Source organism: Salvelinus fontinalis, chromosome 13 (genome assembly GCF_029448725.1).
Source record: "Salvelinus fontinalis isolate EN_2023a chromosome 13, ASM2944872v1, whole genome shotgun sequence".
Classification (NCBI taxonomy): Eukaryota; Metazoa; Chordata; class Actinopteri; order Salmoniformes; family Salmonidae; genus Salvelinus; species Salvelinus fontinalis.
This window is the reverse complement of record NC_074677.1, coordinates 20690093-20713066: the sequence shown is the minus strand read 5'-3', so window position 1 is coordinate 20713066 and position 22974 is coordinate 20690093. Positions and strand designations below refer to the sequence as shown.

Here is a 22974-nt window from a genome sequence, read left to right as displayed (position 1 = left end):
ACACATATTACATCTTGTACTTGTCAACATACCAACCTGTTACAGAGATCCAGTATGCATGATGAGGAGTTGAGACTGCACTGTTGTTGTTCTATGTGTATTTGTGAACCTCTTGAGTTAGAGGAGCTCATTAGAATGTGTCACAAGCTTCCTTTTCCAGCTATGCTATCAATGTGAAAGATGTCTTGACACAGTGCACTGTAGCAAACAGTAGCTAAGCACCCTTGCATGTTGCTCTGTTGTTGCTATTGTGCGCCTAGTGAAAGACCGCTAAACAATACCCTGTTGTATCCACAGATGGTGGGGGGCCTCCTGCAGATCTGTTTCTACACATTTGTGAATAAATCCCTGAGCGTGGAGTTCCCGGAGATGCTGGCTGAGATCATCAGCAACCAGTTACCGAAATTCAAAGATGGGAGCGTCAAGCCACTTCTGTTTCATGCCTTAAACCATGACACAATGCCTTAAAACCCCGGCCTCCCCGGCCTTCCGTCCGCCCGCCCGTCAGATTGCCAGCCAGCCGGAACCGCCTATTTTCCCTGCAGATTGCCCAGGACCCCCACCATTACGGATTAATGTAGTGAGAGCGTGCTCCTGAATCGGTTTCCAGAGGACTCCGGTGGAGAAATAGAACTTGCAAAGGAGAATGACACAGTGACCGAGCGACAGGTCACAAACTAGACTGACCCTTCTGAATCAAACATAACCTTTTCTGGAATCGTGTTTAGACCATGAATCACTTCATAACAGTTGATTATTGTGAGATTGGAGGAATCAAATTTTACCAATGAAAAGAGATTAATATTTTGAATTGATTTTATGCATGCACACACCGGCTCTTTTCTTCTTCTTTTTTCTACACACAAGATTATCAGAAAAGGGAAAACGTGCCTTTTTTTGGTTTAGCTTTGCAGGCTGTCTATAGCCATTCTTATCAAACTGTCAAAAGCAAGTATTTTGCATAGGAATCTAATATAAACACTTTTGTATGCATTTCTATCTGTTATTCACAATGGCAGTTTCTGTTCTCTTAACAGCCATGTTTCTTTTCTCAATTGGGCAGCTTAATGATCCCCAGAAGTGAACTAGCGAGAGTGAGCTCCTCATGTAAGGTAATGAAATCCAACATTTATGTCCAATTTCATTCTCCGCAACCTTTCATTAGTTGTTATACTCAAAAGCATCAATAATGCTTTGTGGTATTAATTATTCATAAGGAGAATTTGGTTCCTGCCCATGTCTGAGCTTATGTCACATACAGAATGTTAGAATTCAACAGTGGGAAAAAAAGATTCACATTTGTTATAGGTGAAACGTCAGTTTAACCTTTACAGTACCAGTCAAAAGTTTAGACACACTTAGTCAGTCCAGGGTTTTTCTTTATTCTTGCTTTTTTCTACATAATAGAATAATAGACCGGTGAAAATCAGGTTGAGAGAATGTCAAGAGTGTGCAAAGCTGTCATCAAGGCAAAGTGTGGCTACTTTGAAGAATCTCAAATATAAAATATATTTTGATTTGTTTAACATTTTTTTGGTTACTACATGATTCCATGTGTTATTTCATAGTTTTGATGTCTTCACTATTATTCTACATTGTAGAAAATAGTCAAAATAAAGAAAAACCCTTGAATAAGTAGGTGCGTCCAAACTTTTGACTGGTACTGTATGTGTAATAGGTTAAGTCTTCGTGTTAAAGGGAGAGCTCACTTCATGCTAAAACCGGCCTTGATTTGTGAGCTAAATGAAAATGTCAGCGTTGGTCTAGGAAGATGGGATGGGAGTTTGCAGCAGTGGCTAATGATTGTCTGTGTGTATCAGTGAGAGAGAGAGAGAGAGAGCAAAAAGGACAGAAAGTAACAACCTGAACAGGTTTGTTATAATGATATGAAAACGGATGTATTTATTTCAAAGTTGTCACAAGCCTATTTCTTAGGATGCGTCAAGCTGAGTTTGAGAGCATACGCACAGTCACTATTCTCTGGGAGTTGCAAATAAATGATGTAAAATGTCACAAGCTCTTCAGTTTGGCCCCTTTTCCCATCACCTGTATCTATTATACTAGTGCCAAACCAGAACTGTGTAATTGTTTTGCTGTCCAAGCATTATTATTCTATGCTTCAGGGTGCTCATTTTATAAAAAATATTATTGTGTAAAAATAATAAGTACACCAGCTAACGAGGAATACAAGTATTGATTGTTGTTAACTAGATCATGTAGATGTTTTCAAGCCATTTTGTATACTTGTACTCTGAGACTCTTGAACTTGCAATGGTGTTTTGTAATGCTATCAAAGTATGGTGACCTGCACATTTCCCTGTGAAAAGGAAGTTTGCCGTCCCTGCTAGAAGTCATTCTCTCTCTCTTGAGGTAATCACCACACACCAGCTTATGCCATGTAAAAGACCAAAGTAAAATGGCTTTTGGAGTGCAAGTGCAGAATCATTGCTATAAGGCTTTCTACTTGGCCTCAGAATTGTTTTATTCTAACTTCTAAGCTCCTTCTTCGTAATCATTAGGCCAGGATAGTTAACAACCAAAATGGCAGCCATGTGGTCTAACTACCTCATGTAGTCATCCTTTCAGTCTGACTGATGGAATGACCACGTGAGATGGATCCCCTGGTGCTGCTCTCTGCACGTGTTTTGGGGGGAGATTGACATATTTTGGTTTACTTTCACATAGTGTTAGAGGACTGTCTGTTCTGGTCTTCGATTGTTTAAACCAGCTTGATCATATCCTAATGATCACTGCATTGCCGTAGATGTACGTACATATAGGGTAACAGCCCCTGAAGTTTTGATTAATACATGTTTCATGACAACTTTTGACAGAATACCTGTATATTCCTATACAAATTTGTTTTTTTCAAACAAGTTTCACTTAAGGCCTTGCGAAAGGGAGACAGAGAGCCATACAAAAATGTGTGTTTAAATTCAGGAAAACGTAACTGTCAATGCTTTTGAAAATGGATTTATTTTAAAACAACTTTTCAGTCATTTTGAATATCAGTTTGATCCTCTTTGATATGAATCATTTTACTGTCTTTTTGTGCATTTGATGAGTAAGACAGTAATTGTTTTATTTTTCTGTTGGTTTGTGTTTGACAAAGATAAATGTATTGCATATGTACTTAGAAAGTGTTAATATGTTGTCTGACTAAATATAAATTCTATAAATCAATGGGAAAGATTATATGAAAGACCACTTTGTTTTAGAAAATGTGGGTTTTGGGAGGGGATGAAGGACTGGAGTATATTTTGTATAGTGCAACAGAGTTGCCAAAGCAGAGAGAACAGAAGTATTCAAACAGCCAGTTACATTTACAGTAGCACTTATTATCCAATTATAGTACCTATTTTTAAATATATTTTGTAATGGTCTAGGCTTTGGTCTCTTGTATATTGCTGTGAGGATTAACCAGTCATTTAAAAATACATTTAAAAAAAGGTATTTGTGTGAAAGTAATCTACCAGAGAATTTGCACTACCACGTTTCATAATAAATAGGAAAAGAGGTAGGTCTGTACTCAAGTCTTTGCAGTGAAAGAAAGGAAATGGTCGTTTTTCACTGCAAACACTAAATACTGACCTGCCTCATATTCCCATTGATTTCAGATTGATTTGTTTTGGTCTACGAACCACAAAACGGCCTACAAGAATCTACAAATATATGTTAATTCACTACCTCATCTCAACCTCATACTGGTTGAGAGAGTCTATTTTCTGTATAAAATACATACAAATAGTATCTTTAAAGATTGAGGGCAGATCATATTTCACTGGTATATGGCTTTCATTAAAGTCTGTTCTGTTTGTATTTCAGTTCTGTACATGTAATCCAAATGTAAAGAATATATACATTGTCTATTTGTTTACAAAATAGTTTGTATTACCGCTGTCAATATTTTCACCAATTTGATTAAATGTTGGACTAAAATGTCTGTAGTTCTGGTTGCTCTAGTTTCACTTCATAGCGGTGCGTGGGTAGATGATTATCAAATGTTTCTCCAGATAAACCTGTTCATAAAATAAAGGGTTTCTCAATCATTTCTCAAGTCATTTCTTAGGCCTCCAAATTTGTCTTAACCGTGTTTGTTGGATGACATCAAATACATCAGACATAAAAGTTAACGACAATTTCCATATCACTGTGTAGTATAAAAATGTTTTGACTCCATCAAACTTTGGAGCTGGGAACCTGTTCACCACCTGAAGAAATATTTGAGAAATGACCGTAAGCCTATTCTGTGTTCAACTTCTAAAGGGCTTACGTTGCTAACATAGCTGGTTTGAAGTCACTGTGAGGTCATGGATAGAAGTTATCTGGAGCATGATAACGGATTATAAACCGGGTAGTTTGAGATCTGGATGCTGATTGGCTACAAACGGTGGTAAAATCTGACAATATACCACAGCATGATGCAAAATGTTTTGTTTACTGTTCTAATTACCTTGGCAACCAGTTTCTAATACCAATAAGGCACCTCAGGGGTTTGTGGTACAGTATATGGCCAACATACTGTACCACAGCTAAGGCGTGTATGAAGGCACTCCGTCGTGCTTAACAGCCCTTAGCCGTGGTATATTATTGACCGTATACAACATCCCCTCGGGCCTTATTGATTGAATCTACCACCTCCGTGATTAGGTACATTTTTAATTGGGGTGAACTGTCGCTTTAATGTCAGCCAGCTTAGTTATCATAATCCTCGTCTGGCCAGGGTCATAATTATTTGGGCACAACTTATCAAAACCTTTTGCAACGGAAAACAAAAATGAGTCCCTCCCTGTTTGTTTTGTGCCTAACAAATACAACCCAGGTGTGTCTTGGCTTTCCAGTACTCTACACTACGGGTGTCAAATGTATCCACAGAAGGTTTTTCCTTTCAATTAAGACCTACACAACCAGGTGATGGGGAGTTCCTTACTAATTAGTGGCCTTAATTTATCAATCAAGTACAAAGGGGGAGCGAAAACACGCAGACACTCGGCCCTCCGTGGAATGAGATGGAATTCCCTTTTATTTTGAATACGTTTTTTCATATCGGAAATGCTTTGTTATATTAGGGTTGTCTACTCAGAACCAGTAGCGGTGCGTGGGTAAAATCACTGCGGATGTGATATACCACACCTTTGTTTCATCACAAAACCAGAGAGCAACCTCTGTCCAGTAACAGACAGTTACATGACCTACAGCATGGTCAAGCAAGTAAATTTTTCCGACATTTTCAGACCACTAAACAACTATTGATTTAGAACCATGGAGTTACCACAAGTCGCAAAGAAAACAGCAGCTGTCTCCACTATAAAAACACTATTTCAATTTCACTGTCATTAAATCACCTCTGCTTAGTCTAATACAGTGACAACTAAATAATACCAAAAACAATTTGGTTCAATCAATATAAACGAAACATGATGTGGCTGTCAATGTTTCTGATTTCTCTGTGTGTTTGTGCAAGTAGAAAAACATGTTGACTCACCCTACTTGTAGAGAAACGCCATCCTCTCTTCCATGTTGACGAAACGGTCTGTCACTCTGTCATGCAGTACACGTTTTCACTTTTTGTTGTCCTAGGGTACCTGGCTAAAATGCTCGCTAGCCTAACTTCCTTATATGGGCAACGTTAGCTAGTTAACATTAGCCTTCTACATCTAGCTACATATTGAACTTCCATCCTCTCAGGACAGAGGCACAATGTATGAATTAATGGTTGGATCGGAATAGTCGTTATAATCATTGGCCAGTACGGAAAATTAAGTAAAACCACAAATATAAATCCCTATTTCCATCCATGGCTAATTAAGGAAAGGGACAATTTGGCTAGCTAGCCATCGGAGGACAACTCAACGAGATGCAACAATTCAAGTTTTTCTGTCACTGACGTATGCTCTCGATGGGATTTGATAGGAGTGACGCCAAATTAAAGCTGGCTTCTCTTGACACTTTCTTTGGTGCGCCTGGACCATACACAGTTGAGCTTGTTCAGTTTAGCTCAAAGCTAAACTGCGGCAACAATGTCATACTCGTTTGGACCAGACAGCGGCAACAATGTCATACTCGTTTGGACCAGACAGCATCAGATAAATGGCCTACATGTAGAGAGACACAGGGGCGCTGTTTCACTCGCTCGGATGCTTTCTCCTGTGAGATACATTCAGCCTTTTGTAAACTGAAGGAAAATGTTTAAACACAGAAACGAAAGATACATTATTTTAAAAAATCATCATATTGGAAAGAAATTTGGGCTTCCCTTGGCATCCATGACTACACGCTAGTGCTCAGAATAGGTTTATAAAATCCAAGGCATTGAGACATGAAGAAACTAGGACAGATCTGCGAGTTCAATGTTGGTCTTTAATAGATTATCTTCTATACAACCTTGTTCATGATTCAATTGATCAGAAAGAATATTCAGGCTCCCAATGGACAGGAAATAGATGCCCCCAAAAATTTTGCAACTAAGATGCTAAAAAAAAATCTGTTAGTATGCTACAATACAAAATGTGATACTTAAAAAATGATACCTTATCAAATGTATTTACAATGTTAATACACTCCAAAAGAATACAGTTCAGATCTCAGCTTTGAAATTGTATATAAATAACATAAGTGGTCTAGTTTCACATTAAAACATTTTTTACACTCTCTACCTGTTAAGAAAATAAAAAAATTAAATTCAGTTAATGAAAACAGTTAAGTTAACTTTCTAGGTTTTTTGAGACAATTTCACCCAGTAGTTCCAATTTCTTAAATAAAAAAAACTATTAAGAGTTAAGATATTCTGGATGCTCCCACCGCTGTACTGTATAGGTAGGTAAACAGCAGTTGTGGTCTATCTTGTCTAGGGGAATACCGGGTTGCCATTCCAAGGCGCTCACATTTATAGCGATACTCGCTGAAAAATACCCCCCTATCATTTAGAGATGAAAGCACCCCATACAGTCAACTCCATTCATTGTGACATTTGACATTTTAGCAGACGCTCCAGAGCGACTTACAAGAGCAATTAAGCTTAAGTGCCTTGCTCAAGGGCACAATGGATTTTTCATCTAGTCAGATTGTGGATTCAAACCAGCGACCATTGGGTTACTGGGCCAACGCTCTTAACCGCTAGGCTACCAGCCGCCCTGTTCCTACAGACAGTACACAGGAAGAGAAGTTCAGACCAATTACTCAGACCTCAGACCAATTACTTTTTTCCCGCCCCAAAATGGAAACATCTTCCAAAGTTTCAACTGATGATAGAAGACACTAAAAGCAGTGGCAGTGCAATGAACTAAGGACTGTCTGAACAGGGGAATGAGCTTTTGTAGCAACAATGCAACACACACACACACACACACACACACACACACACACACACACACACACACACACACACACACACACACACACACACACACACACACACACACACACACACACAGAGAGAGAGAGAGTCTGCTACTGAATTCCAGATTCATGACCATGCACAGCAGGAAGCCCTCTGTGCTCCAGACTTCCAATAAGCTGCAGGGGCACAGTGCAGCTGCGTGGTCTCTCCAGTTCAGTCCTGATCCAGGACTACACAAACTCCACATAGTTCTCCGGTATCAGGCCCGTCCTGCCGTCCAGGGTGCCTTCCAGCCAGCCTGGCTCCCTGGAGGAATGAACTGAGGGATGAGAGACAGATGCACATAGCTGAGCTGTTCTCAACCGTTAACCGCCTCTCATGTTATCCAACAGAACATTAGATAGTCCCCATTTGAAAGCAGAGACCAATATGGTGAGTAGCTACTGACAGCTGGGACAGTGGCACTCTGGTGGTTATGGGAAGAATCAGAGAGGGGGGTGACACACACCGCTGCTTACTTCTTGAGAAGGCGGTATAAGATGAACAAGACCCCAGTGTGCAACTGTAGCAACATTGCTGACCCCTAGCAGCATTGATGACCCCTAGCAGCATTGATGACCCCTAGCAGCATTGATGACCGCTAGCAGCATTGATGACCCCTAGCAGCATTGATGACCCCTAGCAGCATTGATGACCCCTAGCAGCATTGATGACCCCTAGCAGCATTGATGACCCCTAGCAGCATTGATGACCGCTAGCAGCATTGATGACCGCTAGCAGCATTGATGACCCCTAGCAACATTGATGACCCCTAGCAGCATTGATGACCGCTAGCAGCATTGATACCCCAAGCCACCATGAAAACATGAAGCGCCATTACAAGCTGGCTATAGATACAATTTACATAAGGGGTCATTGCAATTACATACATTATTGTAAATGTATCAGTCCATAGGTCTGTGTTTTCTATATTTTTAAAACAAAAAACCTATAAACAAAATATAGGCACTGAGAAATGACAGGTTACTCAGAGAGTTGACAGGTTATTCAGAGAGTTGACAGGTTGCTCAGAGAGTTGACAAGTTACTCAGAGAGTTGACAGGTTATTCAGAGAGTTGACAGGTTACTCAGAGAGTTGGCAGGTTACTCAGAGAGTTGACAGGTTACTCAGAGAGTTGGCAGGTTACTCAGAGAGTTGGCAGGTTACTCAGAGAGTTGGCAGGTTACTCAGAGAGTTGACAGGTTACTCAGAGAGTTGGCAGGTTACTCAGAGAGTTGACAGGTTACTCAGAGAGTTGACAGGTTACTCAGAGAGTTGGCAGGTTACTCAGAGAGTTGGCAGGTTACTCAGAGAGTTGGCAGGTTACTCAGAGAGTTGGCAGGTTATTCAGAGAGTTGACAGGTTACTCAGAGAGTTGACTGGTTGCTCAGAGAGTTGACTGGTTGCTCAGAGAGTTGACAGGTTGCTCAGAGAGTTGACAGGTTACTCAGAGAGTTGACAGGTTACTCAGAGAGTTGACAGGTTACTCAGAGAGTTGACAGGTTACTCAGAGAGTTGAGAAGAGAACTTCTGCACATAAATGAGTGTGAAAATTCACTTGTTCTTGACTGACCGTACTGACTATTCAATCCGTATTGCGGAAGTTCAGCGTTACAGCGCAATTGACATTTTAAGGCAATCAAATTTCACAGTAAACACTGCATATGTCCGTCCAATCGGAAATGACCTTTACATTTCTATCACGCAATCAGCTTTCCAGACTGAATAAAACCCCTAGTCTTGTTTTGGTAGCTAGGACCTGTAGCTAGGACCTGTAGCTAGGAACTGTAGCTGGGAACTGTAGCTAGGAACTGTAGCTAGGAACTGTAGCTAGGAACTGTATCTAGGTAAGCTTAGGGAAACATTTCCTAGAGCACTATGGACCCTAGGGTGTTCCTCAAATTACATCCTATCCCATATAGAGTGCACTACTTTTGACCAGGGCCCTATTCCCTATATAGCGCACTGCTTTTGACCAGGGCCCCTATTCCCTATATAGTGCACTACTTTAGACCAGGGCCTCATACAATAATTGTTCTTCTTTCTTCCTGTACCTGAGCAACCTGGGTGGCTGTGTGGCTGATTCCCACGCTGCTAATCTCTTCTTTTCCCAGATCATCAGACCCTTGACCCAACCAGACATGCACTATAATCCTTCTGCTTCTAAGACAGGCTACACTGGGTTTGGACATTCACACAGTGTATTTCATAAATACTCAATAACAGTTTTAATCTATAACCTAACTCGCTCAAATGGCTGCTCTGTCTACAGTAAATGTCACACTGATTCGTGAGAGCCAAATTTCCTCCTCAGCTAAACTAGGATTCTATTCAATCTGGAAAGCGTTACAGCGTTACGGCGTTACAACGTTACAGATTCCCGGGATAGAAATGTAAACGTAGTTTCCGATTGAGCGGACATATGCAGCATTTACTGTGAATGCAGTCTCTAATAAAGGTAGAAAATTGGCTTTACATTTCAAACACACTGTAAAACTGAACTTCCTCGATGTGGATTGAACAGAGCCCTTAGTTATCGTTTTAAACAGTATGAAAGTGGTTTTCATTAGGACCGAGAAAAACGTCTTTAACTAAAACCGAGATAGGATTTGGGGCTCTATCCAATCAGCATTGCGGAAGTTCAGCTTAACAGCGTGATTGAAATTGAATGGCGATGTTTCTTGCTTTAACGGAGACTGCTTTCACGGTAAACGCTGCATAAATCGGCACAATCAGAGATGAACTCTTCCATTTTTATTCTATCGCCTAATCTGTAACGCTGAATAGAGCCCTTAGTGTTAAGAGTGGTGAGGTTTCGGGATGATTAAGATAAAGTAACAGTAGGGTCCTGGCCCCTAGAGGCTTGGCTAGGATCAGGTTCCTCCCTGGAGGAGAGAAGAGGTGAGGCAAGGTAATGACAAGCCCCAGCCTGGCCCTCCTCCCTGCTCCTCCTCCTCCTCAACCACACACTGGTACCAGGGAGGACGATGAGGGGAGAGAGGGTGGTCTTAGAAAACCCCTGGCTAATTTCTCATCTGACCAGTATATTATGTATTCAGAAAGTATTCAGACCCCTTGACTTTTTCCACATTTTCTTACATTACAGCCTTATTCTAAAATTAATTAAATAAAAAATGTTCCTCATCAATCTACACACAATACCCCATAATGACAAAGTAAAACAGAAATACCTTAGGATCGAAGGAAAGATGAACGGAGCAAAGTACAGAGAGATCCTTGATGAAAACCTGTTCCAGCGAGCTGAGGATCTCAGACTGGGGCGAAGGTTCACCTTCCAACAGGACAACGACCCTTAGCACAGCCAAGACAACGCAGGGGTGGCTTCGGGACAAGTCTCTGAATGTCCTTGAGTGGTCCAGCCAGAGCCTGGACTTGTACTCGATCTAACATCCCTGTAGAGACCTGAGAATACCTGTGCCGCGACGCTCCCCATCCAACCTGACAGAGCTTGAGAGGATCTGCAGAGAAGAATGGGAGAAACTCCCCAAACACAGGTGTGCCAAGCTTGTAGCGTCATACCCAAGAAGACTCGAGGCTGTAATTGCTGCCAAAGATGTTTCAACAAAGTACTGAGTAAAGGGTCTGAATACTTACAGTATGTAAATGTGATATTTCAGTGTTTTATTTTGAATAAATTAGCTAAAAATAAAAGTTTTGGGATATTGTGTGTAGATTGATGAGAGGGATTTTTTTTTAAATTAATTTAAGAATAAGGCTGTAACGTAACAAAATGTGGAAAAAGTCAAGAGGTCTGAATACTTTCGGAATGCACTGTATTGTTTTATAATAATAATAATAGGTCTACCTTCCCACATTTTCCCACCCCTAGACCCTACACCCTCTGCACTTATGGGTATCTGAGAGGATTTGCCAGGTGCAACCAATCTGGTAGTAGCTCCACCTTGCTCTCTGATGGGCTAGCTGGAAGTTTCACAATACTGTTAATACCAACCAAAACTGTTCAGATATCCACAAGTGCACAGGGCGTAGGGTTTATGGGTCCATTTGGTATTGGGACACGGTTATTTAAGAGTCACAGTGATCCGTACTCACCATTTTCAAAGGTGGTCCCTGCGATGAATGAAAGCTCAGAGTGATGCTCCGCTTTGCAGGCGTAGAGTGCCCTAGCCTGCCTGCCTGGGATGCTATAGAGGGGGAGGGAAAATAACATGTTATAATCCAACTCACTCGGATACCACATTGGGCACTTTGAGTGTCCCACCACTTCTAACTGTCGGGAGCAATGACAGGTGAAGCTCCAACTGTACCAGTGTCTCAAAACATCATCATTGCTCCCATATGGAAAGTCTCTGTGTGCCTATAATTCCCTTTTCCCTAATAGTCATCAACTGTATAAATACATTTATATAGTTTGACAAGGAAGTTTTATTTAAGTCTCATTTATAATGACAGCCTCAGAAGAAGGCTACCTTGGGCAGCAGGTAGCCTAGTGGTTAGAGTGTTGGGCCAATGACTGAAAGGTTGCTAGATCACTGCCTTACTCAGGGGCAGAACAACAGAGTTTTACCTTGTCAGCTCAGGGATTTGATCTAGCAACCTTTCAGTCACTGGTCCAACACTCTAACCACTAGGCTACCTGCCACCCAAGGTAGCCTTCTTGTTTTACAAGAAGTGTGTCCTTGTAAAGCAAAAAGCCGCAACGAATATGCTATACATCCGACAGATATTTAAACAGCTCCCCTTTAAAGGCCCATGGTTATTCTGAACCTGTCAAAACCTGACTCAAGGTATTTCTAATCTGGAGTTTCTGTCTAAACCTGACTCAAGGTATTTCTAATCCAGAGTATATCTGTCTAGACCTGACTCGAGGTATTTCTAATCCAGAGTATATCTGTCTAGACCTGACTCAAGGTATTTCTAATCCGGGCTATATATGTCTAGACCTGACTCAAGGTATTTATAATCCAGAGTATATCTGTCTAGACCTGACTGAAGGTATTTATAATCCGGAGTATATCTGTCTAGACCTGACTCAAGGTATTTATAATCCGGAGTATATCTGTCTAGACCTGACTCAAGGTATTTATAATCCGGAGTATATCTGTCTAGACCTGACTCAAGGTATTTATAATCCGGAGTATATCTGTCTAGACCTGACTCAAGGTATTTATAATCCGGAGTATATCTGTCTAGACCTGACTCAAGGTATTTATAATCCAGAGTATATCTGTCTAGACCTGACTCAAGGTATTTATAATCCGGAGTATATCTGTCTAGACCTGACTCAAGGTATTTATAATCCAGAGTATATCTGTCTAGACCTGACTCAAGGTATTTATAATCCGGAGTATATCTGTCTAGACCTGACTCAAGGTATTTATAATCCGGAGTATATCTGTCTAGACCTGACTCAAGGTATTTATAATCCGGAGTATATCTGTCTAGACCTGACTCAAGGTATTTATAATCCGGAGTATATCTGTCTAGACCTGACTCAAGGTATTTATAATCCGGAGTATATCTGTCTAGACCTGACTCAAGGTATTTATAATCCGGAGTATATCTGTCTAGACCTGACTCAAGGTATTTATAATCCGGAGTATATCTGTCTAGACCTGACTCAAGGTATTTATAATCCGGAGTATATCTGTCTAGACCTGCCTGAAGGTATTTATATTATGGAGTTTATCTGAATTCCCTGGCTACATGTATAACAATTTTTGGAAGTCTGATAGATTGGCTGTATTCTGAATCAACCAAAGATGAGCCTGTGATCCACCTTACTTATACCTTTTCACACGACTGAGCCAAGCTGAGCTGAGCTGTACTGCGCTGGCCTGGTTACACATCTGCCGTAGTTGCTGGGAAGGAATAAATTAATCTGAGCTAGTATAGTGCAATTCAAATTGGCGTGATAGTGTGAACAGGGTTCGCCTCTCAGGGTGATCAGGAACTATCTGTCAGTGATCATGCACGGTGGTTGGGGTGGGGCAGAGGGGGTGCAGCACTGAGGCGGCGCAAAGTTACAGAATTGGCATTGTGAGTAAGAGGTGCAACCGAAGATGGCGTGTTGCGCGGACGTGGTGACAGACCTGATTGGGGAGGAGTCACTGGAGGTGGAGGAGGCTGGCTGGGGGCTGGAGGGTGCGGAGAACATCGGCCAGGACGGGGAGCGTGGTGAGGTGGGGCTGGGTGAGGCTGGGCTGAGAGACACACACATACACAACATCCACGGTGACTAGACTGTCAGCGACTACATGGAGTGGCTATACTATATCCAGTATCCAGTGGACAGTGGCTCAGTGAGTGCAGGGACGTGAGGCAACCCGTACAGGCTGCATACAGGAATTAGCTGGAACTAAGCATCAGCTGGAACTAAGCATCAGCTGGAACTAAGCATCAGCTGTAACTAAGCATCAACTGGAACTAAGCATCAACTGGAACTAAGCATCAACTGGAACTAAGCATCATTTAGAACTAAGCATCAACTAGAACTAAACATCAGCTGGAACAAAGCATCAGCTAGAACTAAGCATCAACTGGAACTAAGCATCAACTAGAACTAAGCATCAACTGGAACTAAGCATCAACTGGAACTAAGCATCAACTAGAACTAAGCATCAGCTGGAACTAAGCATCAACTGAAACTAAGCATCAACTAGAACTAAGCATCAACTAGAACTAAGCATCAGCTAGAACTAAGCATCAGCTGGAACTAAGCATCAGCTGGAACTAAGCATCAACTAGAACTAAGCATCAGCTGGAACTAAGCATCAACTGGATCTAAGCATCAGCTAGAACTAAGCATCAGCTGGAAGTAAGCATCAGCTGGAACTAAGCATCAACTGGAACTAAGCATCAGCTGGAACTAAGCATCAACTGGAACTAAGCATCAACTGGAACTAAGCAAAAGCTGGAACTAAGCATCAACTGGATCTAAGCATCAACTGGAACTAAGCATCAGCTGGAACTAAGCATCAGCTGGAACTAAGCATCAACTAGAACTAAGTATCAGCTGGAACTAAGCATCAACTGGAACTAAGCAAAAGCTGGAACTAAGCATCAACTGGATCTAAGCATCAACTGGAACTAAGCATCAGCTGGAACTAAGCATCAACTGGATCTAAGCATCAGCTAGAACTAAGCATCAGCTGGAAGTAAGCATCAGCTGGAACTAAGCATCAGCTGGAAGTAAGCATCAGCTAGAACTAAGCATCAGCTGGAAGTAAGCATCAACTAGAACTAAGCATCAGCTGGAACTAAGCATCAGCTGGAACTAAGCATCAACTAGAACTTAGCATCAACTAGAACTAAGCATCAACTAGAACTAAGCATCAACTAGAACTTAGCATCAACTAGAACTAAGCATCAGCTGGAACTAAGCATCAACTAGAACTAAGCATCAGCTGGAACTAAGCATCAACTAGAACTAAGCATCAGCTGGAACTAAGCATCAGCTGGAACTAAGCATCAGCTGGAACTAAGCATCAGCTGGAACTAAGCATCAACTAGAACTAAGCATCAACTAGAACTTAGCATCAACTAGAACTAAGCATCAGCTGGAACTAAGCATCAACTAGAACTAAGCATCAGCTGGAACTAAGCATCAACTAGAACTAAGCATCAGCTGGAACTAAGCATCAGCTGGAACTAAGCATCAGCTGGAACTAAGCATCAGCTGGAACTAAGCATCAACTAGAACTTAGCGTCAACTGGAACTAAGCATCAACTAGAACTAAGCATCAACTAGAACTTAGCATCAACTAGAACTTAGCATCAACTAGAACTAAGCATCAACTAGAACTTAGCATCAACTAGAACTAAGCATCAGCTGGAACTAAGCATCAGCTGGAAGTAAGTATCAGCTGGAACTTGGTTGTTCTTTGTTGGCTTCAGACGCAAGTAAACAATGGTAATTCCCATTAGACTAGAGTTGTCATAGTTTGATGACATCTGCGATATAATATATCTGACTGTGAACAAAAGATCAGGGTGCATTTGAATTATAGCTCAGTAGGTATTGAGTTGGAACTGGTAAGAACGCTAGGTGATTTGTTATTGTGATGGCACAGACATATCTTGACTGAATTATCTTGTTATTTGTGATAGATTTGTGTCATTGGTTAGTGACGAAAGGGTGTGAAGAACACGTCCATACCTCGTTGGGATACTGGTGCGGCTCTTTGGGTTCAGCCTGGAATCACAATGGAGGAGACTGAGTTAGTCATGCTGCTTCACATTACACTGGAGTGAAGAGGTTATTAATGAGGCATGCTGATGCCTACAGTATATTTAATCATGCATAGGGTCACTGTGCCTCTATGTGCTGTTACTTTTAGAAACAGCCATTAGTGACAACAGTGCAAACCATGAATAATACTTTACACATAGCTAGCTCTGCCTGTTGTAACAACCTCCCACAAACTGACTGGGCCCAATCTGTCACACATGAAATACCCCAAGGTGTTCAGATAAATATTTTGTCCTTTTTTTTAGGTTTTAAACCAATCTTATAATCTACATCAGATACACCTCTACCTTTGTTTGTCTACCATTTTTAATTCAAAGCAAATGCATCTTATTCTTTCAACACCGCGGCATATATCTCTGCCATTCCCCTGCCTAGCAGCAAATCTCTGCTCCTCCTCCCAGAGCGGCACGCTTCGCCTGAGCTGGCTTAATGAAACTGATCCCTTTTCACATCGTCCATCAATCTTGACAACATCATTCAATTACAGTGCGCCAGGCCCAGAGAGCTTTATCAGATGGGGTATCAACACTGCCAGACTAAATAAAGATTACCGTATTACTCCTAGTCTGCTACGCCCCTAGGTTACTAAACAGCCTGTAGGCCAAATGTAACGCAGGATATTACTGGTCAGGGCAGGGGGCCTTGTTGCATTAATGAAGAGAACACAGGCAGGGCAAGCGAAATGTCAACACAGTTCTCCTGCAACAGCGTAATCAAATTAAGATCCTACATCTGTAGTGTTTTCCACTACGTCTCCAAGAATTCCACTTTGTAAGAAGGAAAGTCACCTAAGCAGCAGAATTATGAGTAAATCATATTTGTACTCCCGAAGCCTGTAATAACTGTATTACTATGTCATCTGTCTTATGATGTCTGAATGGCTCTTAGCATATTGTTGGTGTGTTTCTCAACCTTTGAAAATACTTAATGTGCCTGAGAATTCTAATTCCATCTGGTTTGTGTTCTTGTCTGCAAAGGGTCAGCTGAATTTAGTACCTCTCTCATTAGAACAACGGGCTACAGATCCGTCACTAATCCATAACTATCACATTGCTGTCCGTGCCTTGTTTATATGACCTGCTCCCTTCGCTAACCAAGGTTCTAGAATCCTGACCTGAGACAATCAATTCTACAGTTCTGCCAGTCCCCAGAAGTGGATTAACCGGTCCAAGCCTACTTTCTGCTATTTACAATTCTTGAGAGAGACAGCTCTACTGAGAGAGAGGAGAGAGAGACAGAGAAAAAGAGAGGGATGGAAAGAGCGTTAGCTCCTCGAGAGACTGTAGTCGCGGCAGAACTCGCTGCGACTGGCCCTGTTGAGTGATGCCTCTTTGTACAACTGGCTGACTAGGAGAAATGGAAATATTTTGATGACACGTTTTCAAGAACATTTTTGAGGTCTGAGTCACCAGGGATTCTAGTCTTGTGTGTTTTTCTCAGTTGTAATTCAGCCCTATGCTACACCGCCCCTTCTAATAAAACAAAATAGGAAGAAACGATAACAGCTGAGATCCCCAGAGGAAAAGACTGACCCTGCCATGGGGTCATCGCTGAGGCCAAGCAAAGGACCTGTAAGTTACGACTTAACCAAAACAAACAGATGGAACGTTGAAGGGTTTTGTGTTAAATCATCATTTCACCATCTGATAAAACTACAAAGACAGAGAAGACCGAAATGAAACTCAAGGTGCATTAGTAAAAGTCGTATTACTTTCAGAGGCGGTTTTGGATGGCTTGAAATGCCTCTTTCCTGATGTTTCCACTGAGGTCAGGGGTCAAGGTCTTCCTAGAACTTGTAAGTGGTACCAGGGTTACTATTATGAGCTGTGATACTGTTAAACAGCTTATCAGACATACACTGATTGTACAAAACATTAAGAACACCTTCCTAATATTGAGTTGCACCCCACCTCTTTTGCCCTCAGAGCAGACTCAATTAGCTGGGGCATGGACTCTACAAGGTGTCAAAAGCATTCCACATGGATGCTGGCCCATGTTGACTATAATGTGTCTGACAGTTGTGTCAAGTTGGCTGGATGTCCTTTGGGTGATGGACCATTCTTGATACACACAGAAAACTGTGTGAAAAACTGAGCAGCGTTGCTTGTCACAAACCGCTGCACCAAGCAACTACAATCATACCCTGTCTTGCCCATTCACCCTCGGAATGGCACACATACACAATCAAAGTCTCAATTGTCTCAAGGCTTAAAAATCCTTCTTCGACCTGTCCTCCCCTTCATCTAGACTGATTGAAGTGGATTTGTTAACAAATTACATCAAGAAGGGATCATAGCTTTCACCTGGATTCACCTGGTCAGTCTATCTCATGGAAAGAGCAGGTGTTCCTAATGTTTTGTTCACTCAGTGTAAAGGTGCCAGCTGTCTCCATTCAGAAAATAACAAATCCTAACTTTTATATAAGTGTTTTTTTTTAAGTCAAACAAGTGCTGTGTTAAAATAACTTGTATGCCTGTTCATGGAGCAAACGGTTCACTTTCTAACATCCTGGCTAATCTCAGGAAGTCTTTAGAGGGTAATGGTGGATATGATTGGCTATTGGCTAGGTTGTCCCAGACAGGACCACTGTCACTTGACATGTCTGAATGGGGGCCTGCCAGCCACCGTGTCCAAGCCAGCTATTAACAACCAGAACTTTCTACAAGCTGAATCCAATAGGCTAGCATTGGTATGGCAAGTAGCCTAGTGGTTAGAGCATTGGGCCAGTAACTGAAAGGTTGCTAGATTAAATCCCCAAGGTGACAAGTCAAAAATCTGTCATTGTAAATAAGAATTTGTTCTTAACTGACTTGCCTAATAAAAAAATGTCATGAAACCAAGTCACTGTACAGGCTAGCATTGAATGAAACCAAGTCTCTGTACAGGCTAGCATTGAATGAAACCAAGTCTCTGTACAGGCTAGCATTGAATGAAACCAAGTCTCTGTACAGGCTAGCATTGAATGAAACCAAGTCTCTGTACAGGCTAGCATTGAATGAAACCAAGTCACTGTACAGGCTAGCATTGAATGAAACCAAGTCCCTGTACAGGCTAGCATTGAATGAAACCAAGTCTCTGTACAGGCTAGCATTGAATGAAACCAAGTCCCTGTACAGGCTAGCATTGAATGAAACGAAGTCTCTGTACAGGCTAGCATTGAATGAAACAAAGTCTCTGTACAGGCTAGCATTGAATGAAACCAAGTCTCTGTACAGGCTAGCATTGAATGAAACAAAGTCCCTGTACAGGCTAGCATTGAATGAAACCAAGTCACTGTACAGGCTAGCATTGAATGAAACCAAGTCTCTGTCATTGTAAATAAGAATTTGTTCTTAACTGACTTCACTAATAAAAAAAAATCATGAAACCAAGTCACTGTACAGGCTAGCATTGAATGAAACCAAGTCTCTGTACAGGCTAGTGTAACAGTATAACTTTAAACCGTCCCCTCGCCCCGACGCGGGCGCGAACCAGGGACCCTCTGCACACATCGACAACAGTCACCCACGAAGCACGGTCGTTACCCATCGCTCCACAAAAGCCGCGGCCCTTGCAAAGCAAGGGGCAACCCTACTTAAAGTCTCAGAGCAAGTGACGTAACTGATTGAAATGCTACTAGCGCGTACCCGCTAACTAGCTAGCCATTTCACATCCGTTACACTCACCCCCCTTTCAACCTCCTCCTTTTCCGCAGCAACCAGTGATCCGGGTCAACAGCATCAATGTAACAGTTTAACTTTACGTCGTCCCCTCGCCCCGACGCGGGAGCGAACCAGGGACCCTCTGCACACATCGACAACAGTCACCCACGAAGCACGGTCGTTACCCATCGCTCCACAAAAGCCGCGGCCCTTGCAAAGCAAGGGGCAACCCTACTTAAAGTCTCAGAGCAAGTGACGTAACTGATTGAAATGCTACTAGCGCGTACCCGCTAACTAGCTAGCCATTTCACATCCGTTACACTAGCATTGAATGAAACCAAGTCTCTGTACAGGCTAGCATTGAATGAAACCAAGTCTCTGTACAGGCTAGCATTGAATGAAACCAAGTTTCTGCACAGGCTAGCATTGAATGAAACCAAGTCGTGGTACAGGCTAGCATTGAATGAAACCAAGTCTCTGTACAGGCTAGCATTGAATGAAACCAAGTCACTGTACATGCTAGCATTGAATGAAACCAAGTCTCTGTACAGGCTAGCATTGAATGAAGCCAAGTCTCTGTACAGGCTAGCATTGAATGAAACCAAGTCTATGTACAGGCTAGCATTGAATGAAACCAAGTCCCTGTACAGGCTAGCATTGAATGAAACCAAGTCTCTGTACAGGCTAGCATTGAATGAAACCAAGTCCCTGTACAGGCTAGCATTGAATGAAACCAAGTCTCTGTACAGGCTAGCATTGAATGAAACAAAGTCTCTGTACAGGCTAGCATTGAATGAAACAAAGTCTCTGTACAGGCTAGCATTGAATGAAACCAAGTCACTGTACAGGCTAGCATTGAATGAAACCAAGTCTCTGTACAGGCTAGCATTGAATGAAACCAAGTCTCTGTACAGGCTAGCATTGAATGAAACCAAGTCACTGTACAGGCTAGCATTGAATGAAACCAAGTCCCTGTACAGGCTAGCATTGAATGAAACCAAGTCTCTGTACAGGCTAGCATTGAATGAAACCAAGTCCCTGTACAGGCTAGCATTGAATGAAACGAAGTCTCTGTACAGGCTAGCATTGAATGAAACAAAGTCTCTGTACAGGCTAGCATTGAATGAAACCAAGTCACTGTACAGGCTAGCATTGAATGAAACCAAGTCCCTGTACAGGCTAGCATTGAATGAAACCAAGTCTCTGTACAGGCTAGCATTGAATGAATCCAAGTCTCTGTACAGGCTAGCATTGAATGAAACCAAGTCTCTGTACAGGCTAGCATTGAATGAAACCAAGTCTCTGTACAGGCTAGCATTGAATGAAACCAAGTCACTGTACAGGCTAGCATTGAATGAAACAAAGTCACTGTACAGGCTAGCATTGAATGAAACCAAGTCCCTGTACAGGCTAGCATTGAATGAAACCAAGTATCTGTACAGGCTAGCATTGAATGAAACCAAGTCCCTGTACAGGCTAGCATTGAATGAAACCAAGTCACTGTACAGGCTAGCATTGAATGAAACCAAGTCACTGTACAGGCTAGCATTGAATGAAACCAAGTCCCTGTACAGGCTAGCATTGAATGAAACCAAGTCTCTGTACAGGCTAGCATTGAATGAAACCAAGTCCCTGTACAGGCTAGCATTGAATGAAACCAAGTCTCTGTACAGGCTAGCATTGAATGAAACAAAGTCTCTGTACAGGCTAGCATTGAATGAAACCAAGTCTCTGTACAGGCTAGCATTGAATGAAACCAAGTCTCTGTACAGGCTAGCATTGAATGAAACCAAGTCTCTGTACAGGCTAGCATTGAATGAAACAAAGTCTCTGTACAGGCTAGCATTGAATGAAACCAAGTCCCTGTACAGGCTAGCATTGAATGAAACCAAGTCTCTGTACAGGCTAGCATTGAATGAAACCAAGTCTCTGTACAGGCTAGCATTGAATGAAACCAAGTCTCTGTACAGGCTAGCATTGAATGAAACCAAGTCTCTGTACAGGTTAGCATTGAATGAAACAAAGTCTCTGTACAGGCTAGCATTGAATGAAACAAAGTCTCTGTACAGGCTAGCATTGAATGAAACAAAGTCTCTGTACAGGCTAGCATTGAATGAAACCAAGTCTCTGTACAGGCTAGCATTGAATGAAACCAAGTCTCTGTACAGGCTAGCATTGAATGAAACCAAGTCTCTGTACAGGCTAGCATTGAATGAAACAAAGTCTCTGTACAGGCTAGCATTGAATGAAACCAAGTCTCTGTACAGGCTAGCATTGAATGAAACCAAGTCTCTGTACAGGCTAGCATTGAATGAAACCAAGTCTCTGTACAGGCTAGCATTGAATGAAACAAAGTCTCTGTACAGGCTAGCATTGAATGAAACAAAGTCTCTGTACAGGCTAGCATTGAATGAAACAAAGTCTCTGTACAGGCTAGCATTGAATGAAACCAAGTCTCTGTACAGGCTAGCATTGAATGAAACAAAGTCTCTGTACAGGCTAGCATTGAATGAAACCAAGTCTCTGTACAGGCTAGCATTGAATGAAACCAAGTCCCTGTACAGGCTAGCATTGAATGAAACCAGGTCCCTGTACAGGCTAGCATTGAATGAAACCAAGTCTCTGTACAGGCTAGCATTGAATGAAACAAAGTCTCTGTACAGGCTAGCATTGAATGAAACCAAGTCACTGTACAGGCTAGCATTGAATGAAACAAAGTCTCTGTACAGGCTAGCATTGAATGAAACCAAGTCACTGTACAGGCGAGCATTGAATGAAACCAAGTCTCTGTACAGGCTAGCATTGAATGAAACAAAGTCTCTGTACAGGCTAGCATTGAATGAAACAAAGTCTCTGTACAGGCTAGCATTGAATGAAACAAAGTCTCTGTACAGGCTAGCATTGAATGAAACAAAGTCTCTGTACAGGCTAGCATTGAATGAAACAAAGTCTCTGTACAGGCTAGCATTGAATGAAACCAAGTCTCTGTACAGGCTAGCATTGAATGAAACCAAGTCTCTGTACAGGCTAGCATTGAATGAAACCAAGTCCCTGTACAGGCTAGCATTGAATGAAACCAAGTCTCTGTACAGGCTAGCATTGAATGAAACCAAGTCCCTGTACAGGCTAGCATTGAATGAAACCAAGTCTCTGTACAGGCTAGCATTGAATGAAACAAAGTCTCTGTACAGGCTAGCATTGAATGAAACCAAGTCTCTGTACAGGCTAGCATTGAATGAAACCAAGTCTCTGTACAGGCTAGCATTGAATGAAACCAAGTCTCTGTACAGGCTAGCATTGAATGAAACAAAGTCTCTGTACAGGCTAGCATTGAATGAAACCAAGTCCCTGTACAGGCTAGCATTGAATGAAACCAAGTCTCTGTACAGGCTAGCATTGAATGAAACCAAGTCCCTGTACAGGTTAGCATTGAATGAAACCAAGTCTCTGTACAGGCTAGCATTGAATGAAACCAAGTCTCTGTACAGGCTAGCATTGAATGAAACCAAGTCTCTGTACAGGCTAGCATTGAATGAAACCAAGTCTCTGTACAGGCTAGCATTGAATGAAACCAAGTCTCTGTACAGGTTAGCATTGAATGAAACAAAGTCTCTGTACAGGCTAGCATTGAATGAAACAAAGTCTCTGTACAGGCTAGCATTGAATGAAACCAAGTCTCTGTCATTGTAAATAAGAATTTGTTCTTAACTGACTTCACTAA

At 41.9% G+C, this 22974-nt stretch overlaps 2 protein-coding genes across 6 annotated transcripts in view; one reads left to right on the top strand and one right to left on the bottom strand.

The window, feature by feature from the left end:
• The window catches only part of LOC129868232 (glucocorticoid receptor), a 110372-nt gene extending 106323 nt beyond the window's left edge, over positions 1 to 4049 (top strand). For all 4 annotated transcript variants that reach the window (XM_055942024.1, XM_055942025.1, XM_055942026.1 and 1 more), the window contains one exon: positions 298 to 4049. In XM_055942024.1, the coding sequence (XP_055797999.1) occupies positions 298 to 468 (171 nt within the window). In that variant the 3' untranslated portion in view covers positions 469 to 4049. The remainder of the gene's footprint in view (positions 1 to 297) is intronic.
• A 2291-nt stretch (positions 4050 to 6340) lies between these two features.
• The window catches only part of LOC129868230 (rho GTPase-activating protein 26-like), a 146965-nt gene continuing 130331 nt past the window's right edge, over positions 6341 to 22974 (bottom strand). For both annotated transcript variants that reach the window (XM_055942021.1, XM_055942022.1), the window contains exons 21-24: positions 15520 to 15555; positions 13454 to 13564; positions 11454 to 11545; positions 6341 to 7658 (exon numbers count right to left, since the gene is read on the bottom strand). In XM_055942021.1, coding sequence (XP_055797996.1) covers positions 7570 to 7658; positions 11454 to 11545; positions 13454 to 13564; positions 15520 to 15555 — 328 coding nt within the window. In that variant the 3' untranslated portion in view covers positions 6341 to 7569. The remainder of the gene's footprint in view (positions 7659 to 11453; positions 11546 to 13453; positions 13565 to 15519; positions 15556 to 22974) is intronic.